The sequence below is a fragment of the Brassica napus genome, chromosome C8 (genome assembly GCF_020379485.1).
Source record: "Brassica napus cultivar Da-Ae chromosome C8, Da-Ae, whole genome shotgun sequence".
NCBI lineage: Eukaryota > Viridiplantae > Streptophyta > Magnoliopsida > Brassicales > Brassicaceae > Brassica > Brassica napus.
In genome coordinates this window covers 21,237,896-21,247,398 of record NC_063451.1, presented here as the reverse complement: position 1 = coordinate 21,247,398, position 9,503 = coordinate 21,237,896, and the positions used below count along the sequence as shown (strand labels likewise).

Below are 9,503 nucleotides of genomic sequence, written 5' to 3'. Positions count from 1 at the left end.
AAAACACATGGTTTATTGATTCCTCCTCAGCTCCACATCTAATACAACAAATATCTCTCTTCATTCCTCTTGCTTGCAGATTCTTCTTAACAGCTATACATCCGGATACCATTTGCCATAAAAAATGCTTAAGCTTCGGAGGACATCTCACCTCCCAACAGAAAGCTTTTAGAGTATCCACTGTGGGACCATAAAAAGCTGGTGGTTTTGCCTTGTCCGGATAGACCCGTTCCAGCTGATATCCTGTTTTAACCGAATATTTTCCATTATTTGTGAAATGCCATCCATTCCTATCCACCAATTGAGTCTTACTCAAAGGAATACTTTCAATAATTTGAGCGTCCTGGGGATCCACCAAATCCCGGATTACTTGCGACTTCCAAGTTCGTGAAATTGGATCTATTAAAGAGTCCACTGTGAGGTCCTGATAAGTGTCATGTTGATTTTTGTTTGCCGGTCTCGGGCGAGTGGTTGGGAGCCACGGATCACTCCATACAGAGATAGAGGATCCCGTTCCCACCCTTTTGATTAGTCCTTTGCTAACCAGAGATCTAGCAGATACAATACTCCTCCAACCGTACGACGGAGAGTATGAACAGATCGGTTCTAGGGGTGAGGCATTCCTATAGTACCGTCCTTTAAAAACTCTAGCAAAAAGAGTTGAAGGCTTCTCTATCAGCCTCCACAATTGCTTTCCAAGCATAGCTGTATTGAAATCCGTTATGTACTTAAAGCCTAGACCTCCTTCGTCTTTGTTTGTACATACTTTGTCCCATGACTTCCAGTGCATACCCCTTGTATTTCCCCCTGGGCTCCACCAAAATTTTGATACTGCACTCGTCAATTTCTTTACCGTTGCTTTTGGTAGCCGATAAACAGACATCACATGGTTAGGCAAAGCCGTGACTACTGATTTAATGATAACTTCCTTTCCACCTTTTGAAAAAAACTTAAACGTCCACCCATTCACCCTGTTATTCAAACGGTCCTGGACAAAACCAAAAACATGTATCTTGGATCTCCAAAGACTATCCGGCATACCCAAATATGATCCCATCCCTCCTAAATTCTGTATCCCAAGGATGTCTCTCAATTCCTGTCAGTGGACTCCTCAATCTTATGTCCAAATTGAATCGAAGATTTCTGAAAATTAATCAGATGCTCCGAGACCACCTCATATTCCTTCAGAATCCTAAGAATAGTATGACATTCTTCCTTCTGTGCCTTACAGAAGAAGCGACTATCATCTGCGAACAACAAATGAGAGATTGAAGGACAAGCTCTTGCCACCATCATTCTAGTGAAATGATATCCTCTTTCAGCCTTCTTAATATTAGCAATCAAAGCCTCAGTACACATGATAAATAGATAAGGGGATAAGGGATCCCCCTGCCGTAAACCTCTTTGAGGAACTATATGTCCACGGGGCTGCCCATTTAGCAAAACATGATATTGAACTGATGATATACATTCCATAATTAATTTAACCCAATGCGGATCAAAACCCATCCTGAGAAGTAGCGCTTGAATAAAACCCCACTCCACCCGATCATACGCTTTGCTCATATCTGTCTTTATCGCCATATATTTACTTTGGCAAGCCTTATTAGTCCGCAGTCCATGAAACATTTCCTGAGCAATAAGAATATTATCTGAAATCAACCTTCCTGGTACAAATGCTGATTGTGTCTCCGATATTAACCGTGGGAGGCATAATTTCAACCGCTGACATAAAACCTTCGAAATAATCTTGTACCCTACATTGCACAAGCTAATTGGCCTCAACTCAGACATCCTTGTAGGCCTTTCCGTTTTCGGGATCCAACAGATTTTTTGGATCTATTAGGATTGTTGTTTTAGACAATCATGAAAATGAGACTCATGTGAGATCTTCAATAACATTAGACCATTTTATTTAGGTGTTGAAGTGTTCATGAGGCGTGTTGATGTTGTTTTGTTGTGAGGGAGAAATTGGTTACTGTTCTTGATTTGTATAGTGGTTCTCTTTCCACTGCTTTTTTATTAGTTTCGACACTATGTTAAATACTTAAAACCTCATATATTTTGATTAAGTACTTTAAACTTCATATTGTAAAATGAATTTGCATAGTTCTCTTTAGTGTCTAGTTAGTAGTAAAAGTTTGAGAAGTGTGTGATTAACATGTGTTCAAGAAAATGTTACTAGGTGATGTTTGATCTTTTTATGTATTTTCCATCTTATCGTTGCTCACAATCGGTGGAATCAAACTTTATGTTCTTGTTAGATGGTTGGAAATGGTGCTAGTGTGAACATTTTAGCCCACCAACGTTTTCTAGTTTTGTGTGAGAATCAGGAATTCAATAAGCATTTGACTCTAGAGAAAATGCTTTAAATTTAACAAAGTTATTATGGGTGAGTATTTCACTAAATATTTATTCATAGAAAATAAAACTGAATAAGAAAAATAAAAAAAAGGAAAAGAATAAGAGTTGTTTCTTGTTTGAGAAACTTTCAGAAAAGCTTAAAACTGAAATTATTAATATTTTGTTAGTTGTCCAAATTTCTTTTATTTAATAGTTAAATGTACAATCAGATACATTTATTATAATTTATAATTAAATAGATTATATATTTTGGTACAAAAAACTTTTCCAATAATAATGTTGTAAGATGCAACCGATTATTAAAGTATTTTACAAAAATGGACATTGTTGATGTATCCGTTGTTTTTTTTTAACTTAAAATTTTATTAAATATTTCATAACGAAACATATCGCGGTGAATTCAGAAAATGGTAATATTTTCGGAAACAGTAGTCAAAAAGAAAAAGACAATAATAATGAAATAAGATAATACGAGAAATAAGCGTTAGAGAGCCATCAATACTAAAATTGAAATTGATAGACTAATCATAACTCGCTGACACTCTTCGAACATGAGACGAAGCTCACTAAAGAACCAATGATTTAGTCAAACTCAACCTTGGATGGTACGCCACCAAGCCGTATGCGTTGTTATTAGCGTATGAAAAAAAAAAAGGCAAAATGAAAATGAAATTGGGGGTTGAAACTCGAAAGCACGACTGAGGCATGACCTTTTTGTCTTTCACCTCTTATCATCGCACTCATCGCCATTTTCTCAGCCGTCCGATCACTTTGCCTACACATTACCATCGTTATTTTAATGGATCAGAGAGATGTGATAGGCATCTGAATTTCTGGTAACACTATTTTTTTGTTAATTTGGTAAGACTACTCATCCTGTCATCCATCTCCTATTGGTTCTCTTACAGATGTTGTTTTGTTGTAAATTCGTAACTAATCTTCGACTCCTGCAAATTGTTTTTTTTGGTGTAAGTCCTGTAAATTCATGGGGAAATTCATCATTCATCATTCTCATTATTATTTCTAGCATTACAGTAAACAACACAATTCTTATTTCTTTTTCTTTCTAGAATCTGATTCCTAAATAATATTCAATTTCTGTAACTTCATCATTCTTATTATTATTTTGGGTTGATGCGTATTTCTTTATTGATATACTAGGATAAGACTTGTGCCTTGCGCAGTTAAAAAAAATAGCTAGATTTATGTATAACTAATTAAATCATCCTAACAACAATACAAATTTAGCAAACCATAAATTAACCTTTGAAGAACCCTAAATCTAACAAGAGAACTACTCAGACATATCCATATGAAACATTATGATGGTCTAAATAATACTGCAATAAATAAATAAAACAGAATAGAGTAAAGAAACAAAGAGAGTTCAAGATCTTCTCTCTCAAAGAGTACATATCCCTCTCTCCAATCCTAAGCTCTCTCTCTCTAGAATATTATGAAGCATAACCGTCAACAATGGCTTAGAAACAATAAAATATGGTTTTTAGTCGTGCATGGATATTCTGGTAATTTATGGTAACTACTGGGCCTAAATTAGTCATAAATATACTTGGCCCATGTTCTGGAAACACCGTCGATCGATGCCAGGGGTTCACCATCGATCAATTTTCCTTCATCTCCTCGACAGTTTCCTCTCGCGAGGTAGACTGGCCATTCTTCAGTAAAACATGCATAACTTCTGCTACATGATGTTGATTGACCTCAGACCGGTGGAATTGAAAATCTAACTCAAAGTTCTATCTTGTGTCAAAATATGGGTTCAATCTAACGGTGGGAAAGTTTCCATCCATAGATAAACATCTGACGCGTTTGTGCAGCTCTGGACTCAAAAAGCTTCAAAAGACACCAAAATCACTATTTTCCTCCAAATTGTCCATGAACCTGTAAACACTCTAAATAGACTCTATATCGTAGTAATTAGTTATTAAAACACTTATAAACCATGGCTAAAAGTGGGTAAAATCCATCTAATTCTGTAGTTTTTATTGAAGAAAATAATATTCTTCTTATATTTTAGGTTAATTTAATGTTTCTTATTAATTATATTTGATCCAATATTTTTTTCAGTTGATTCTTATTAATTTGTCCCGTAAGCTAAATTGTCATCATAATTATAATTAAGTGATACTAAACATGATCTCTTTTTAATTAGTGCAAATTTAAAATTATAATTTTTTAAGAGAAAAAGACAAAAATAGCACTAAATCAAGTTTTTGTTCCCAAACTAGCACTTAAGGTCAAAAGTCACAAAATAGCACTTAATGTTTTATCAAAAGTCACAAATTTAGGGTTTAGAGTTAAAGGGTGGAGTTTAGGATTTAGGGTTTAGGGTTTAGGGTTTAGGGTTTAGAGTTTAGGGTTTAGGGTTTAGGGTTTAGAGTTTAGGGTTTAGGGTTTAGGGTTTAGAGTTGAGAAATGAGGTTTTGAGGATAAGATTTCAAATTTTGAAAAATAAAAAAATTAAAATTTTCAAAGGATAAACTTAGAAAGGTGCTATTTTGGTCATTTTAGTTTTTGAGTGCTATTTTTGTGATATAAACTTGGTGCTATTTTGGAGATTTGTCCATTTTTTAATGATCTTCGATTAATATATGGGGAGGGATAAGTAACTATGAAACCAAAAAAAAAAATCTGAGATTCCATACATGCCATATAATAAAAAAATTCTGAATTATGGTGTTCGTCCCGCATTAGTTTCCCTAATCACATTCACAAGCACCAACGCACAGAAAAATAGAAAGTGGGACCCATGTTTGAATTTCTTTATCTAGATCAAATGGTGGAGAGAGGAGTTGTGTCCATGATGGACGGTGACTTTACATGCCATTTTCTTTCTTCTTCTTTCGCTATGTTTTTCTCTTTATGAGAAAAATATATATCGATGAGTTTGGTCTTCTGTTGTTGTTAGGAAAATATTTGTTTTTACCAGTATGTGCCATCATACACATGAATAAGAACAAGGTCTTAAGAATACGCAATAAGAAAACTTATCTATTCATTCATTGACAAAATGAAAAATTATTAAGTTTACTCTTTTTTATTTCCTTATTAGTTTTAAATTTTAAATTTTATTTATTACCTTATTATTTTGATATACACTCAAAGCTGACGTTGTCCGTATGTAAAACAGATTATAGTATTATACACATATAATCAAACTCTTAGTAGATTTTTTTAATATTTAGTGAAAAAACTAGATTTTTAGCATATGAAATTACAGTTTTACGAAATTGAGTATATATGGTATATTCCGTGTAATTTCACATATTGTCGAGAGCAACAAGAAAACATTTGCATACACTTAACAGCTACTTTTGAAAGGAGATAAAAAGAGAGCTAAATACTTATATTTACAAATACAAAATTAATAACTCGAAATTAAGTGTATTTATCTTATAGTACTTCATAATAATACTTAGGAACCGAATCAATAATTTTAAGAGAAAGATCCTCATTTCATCATGGTAAGTAATACTATAATTGTCGTTATTATACTTATTGCATACGTTGGAAATATCAAAAGAAAAACAAACAAGAAAGAAAAGTCTAAAAGTCAACAAGAAAGAAGGAATCATTAAACAGAACCAATAATATTTGCTCAAACTTCCTTTGTTCATTTTAATGCATTAGTTTTTTATTTTTTCCTTTGACATCAAAATGATGACCATTATAGACCCAAAATGCTACAATAATAATATAATCTGATATGTCCCATTTTTTGTTAACTAATTATAAATTTTTTAATCAAAATTTAAACTGAACCGAACCCTTAATTTTGGAATATGAAAATTCACTTCATAGTAAAAATAAGAACAAAATATGTTGACATAAAAAAAAAACATTTTACAAACACTTTCTCGCTCTAAAACCCTCACAGTTCCTCTCTCTTTCCCTTTTTCACAACCATTTATTAGATTCCTCTTCTCTCAATAGCCTCTCCTTCTCTTTTCTATTGGATTGTAATAGACTGATAGCACAAGGAACCAAACAAAAAAAAAGAGAAAAAAAAGAAAAACAAATTATCTCTTAGAAAACTTCTCTTCTTTTGGTTTGATTTTTAATTATCAGGGAACTGTTTTCTTAGTTTTTTTTCAGATTTGAATTTTCTCAAAGGAAATTTCTGGGTTTTTTTTCTTGGCTTCAATCTCTTCTTGTGCACAAAAAAGAAGAAAAACCTTTACTGGATTTTTTTCATTTGCTAGAGAGAAGCCTCTTAATAGTTTATACCCCTGTTTTTGTATATACCATTTATAGCTCAATATTAAACAAAATCTGTAAACTTGAAATTCTCATTGTTAAGTCTATAAAAATTAGAACTTTTCTCTGAAAACATATTTCAGAGAAAAGCAAAAACAAAGAAACAGAGAGAGAAAGAGAGAGAGAGAGAGATAATGGGGAAGCAAGGACCTTGCTATCACTGTGGAGTTACAAGTGAGTAGTTCTTGTATCTCCAATTTTGATTTTGATTATGAGAAATTTTTTGTATCAATAATTCATTATATATACTTTTCTTTTGTTTGCTGGTTGAGATTGCCTTTTTCTTGGGGAAATAATTTGATTAAAGGTTGTTTTAATATATGCTTTTGTTAACAAAGTGTAGCAATCATTGAGAGATACAGCAAAGACTTTCTGGACCTCAAGAACATTAATGATCATTTGGGAATCAAAATAAATTTTGCTTTTGTTTAATGATCAACGTTTGGTTCCGTTTGTGAATCCTTGTGTTGTTTGTTCTCAGTCTGCTTGGAATCAAATGCATTAGGATCTGAGTTTGTGTTTATAAGCCTCTCAACTGTCCTAAAAAAAAGAACTAGATTATTTTATAGATTAGCTCTGTTAGTGTTGATGTTAAAGACTTCATGATGTTTGGTAAATAATAGATCATTGTTCTTCACTGAAATAAAAATGTCTTTGCTTGATTTGGAGTTTGAGTTTTGCTGTGTAATTCAAGTCTTGTCTGATTAAGAACTCTTATGCTGTTTCCACTGAAACAGGCACACCTCTGTGGCGAAACGGGCCACCGGAGAAGCCAGTTTTGTGCAATGCATGTGGATCGCGTTGGAGAACAAAGGGAACACTTGTGAACTACGCACCACTTCACGCCCGTGCTGATGGTGAAGAGAACCAAGATCATCAGAGGTATCAAAGAATGAAGAGCATCTCTTTAAGTAACAAGAACACAGAAACCAATATGCTCAAGAGGAGAGCAATTCAAGAAAGCCTCCCCAATAAAAGACAGGTCTTAGAATTCAATTATGGTCTGAAAAAGGCCATGATAGAGGAGGATGCTAGTAACAGATCAAGCTCTGGTTCGGCTATATCAAACACCGAGAGTTGCGCACAGTTTAGCAGTGCAGGAGATGGGAGTGAGTTAAATGCTTGGGAGACGACTGTTCCTTGCAAGAGGAGGACGTGTGTGGGACGTCCAAAGACATCATCTTCTGTTGAGAAGCTCACGAAGGACCTTTACAATATTCTACAAGAGCAGCAGCAATCGTCAGTTTCATCAGAGGGAGAAGATCTTCTTTTTGAGTCAATGTTCTCTGCTGAGATTGGACATGGGAGTGTTCTCATGATGGATCCTCCTCACTCGTTTGCTCGGGAAGAGGAGTCTGAATCCAGCTCACTCTCATCCATCAGTGATGCATACTCACATTCCGTGAAGCGTGCTGAGATTGGAGCAGTGAGAGGTTCAGAGTTTGTTGGACAAGCAATAAAGCAAGAGCAGCTCAAGAGGACCAAGTCTCAAACTGGAAGAGTGCATGTCCTTGGGAGCCATAGTTCACCACTCTGTAGTATAGACCTGAAGGTAACTTTCAAGTGACACTCTGTTCAGTGTGTTGAATGTCTACTTTGTGACGATGGCCTAATACTTTTATTGCAGGATGTTTTCAACTTTGATGAGTTCACAGAACAATTCACAGAGGAAGAACAGAAGAAGCTGATGAAACTACTTCCTCAGATTGACTCTGTTAACCTTGCTGATAGGTTTGAACTGCATGTTTTTTTTTTTTTTTAAATAAAGAAAACAATGAAACTAGACATAAGAAAGATTCTTATCTCTTTTATTTTGCCTTTTTTTGCAGCCTCAGAATGATGTTTGAAAGTGCTCAGTTCAAAGAGAACTTCTCTTTGTTTCAGCAACTTATTGTAGATGGTGTCTTTGAGATGCCTTCTTCCTCTGGAGCAAAGCTAGAAGACATAAGGGCTTTTAAGAAGCTTGCATTGTCTGATTTTAACAAATCTCGTTTGGTGGAAAGCTATAACCACCTTAAGGTTCTTCTGCTTACTCTTATTGTCACACTCACATTGTAATAATAACTTTTGGATAGAGGTTGATGGATGTTTTGATACAGGAACGTGAAAAAGGGACCGGAGATTCTGTTACTACAACAACTTCAAGAAGCTCATTAAACCCAAATGTACCTAAAACTATTGTGACCATTAAGAAGCATTGTGAAAACCAAACTCAATTAAAGTCAGGTTAGTGTTAAGGATGTTTTCATCTGTTATGTTTGATTCTGCCATCAATCTTTGTGTTTTTGTTGATGTTTTTGTTTTGGTTACAGAGTCGAGAGGGCTTATGAGGAGTCCTAAAAGTGTGACGAAGATGAAAGCAAGCGATGAAAGCAAAGTTCTGACAGAGAACAACGGTTCTTGCTTCAGCCCAAGAAGTTTAGCTTCTGTGTTTGCGCAAGAGAGTGGTGGTATTACATTGTTTGGCAATGAAAATAACTGCAGTTCTGATCAAGATCTGCTTCTTATGGACTTGCCATCAAATGGGTCGTTTCCTCAAGCGGAGCTGCTTCACCAACTATGAGGAGACAACAAAGCTTCAAACTTCATGGTGCTTCTCAGTGGTAGTGGAAGGATGAGAGACTCTTAGGCTTTGATTGAGATTGATAAAAGAGACTCTTAGGCTTTCTGAGAGAAGGACCAAAGTGACGTTTCTGCTTTAGAAACTGGAATATGCAGACATGAAAGTAACTTATTTTTTTATTTGAGTCTTGGCCTTCTCTTTGGTGGTTAAGGTGGGTCTTACATATATATATATACATACTATTATAAGGTGGGTCTTATAAATACATAAATATACATAATGAACCTTTCTCTTTCAA

General features: G+C 34.7%; 1 protein-coding gene across 1 annotated transcript; it reads left to right on the top strand.

Moving 5' to 3' along the window:
- Positions 1-6,289: 6,289 nt before the first annotated feature.
- Positions 6,290-9,503, top strand: LOC106441086 (GATA transcription factor 26-like). Its single transcript, XM_013882865.3, has 6 exons — positions 6,290-6,816; positions 7,380-8,194; positions 8,270-8,373; positions 8,472-8,661; positions 8,742-8,868; positions 8,955-9,503. The coding sequence occupies exons 1-6, from the start codon at positions 6,777-6,779 to the stop codon at positions 9,203-9,205; spliced, it is 1,527 nt and encodes a 508-aa protein (XP_013738319.1). The 5' UTR covers positions 6,290-6,776; the 3' UTR covers positions 9,206-9,503.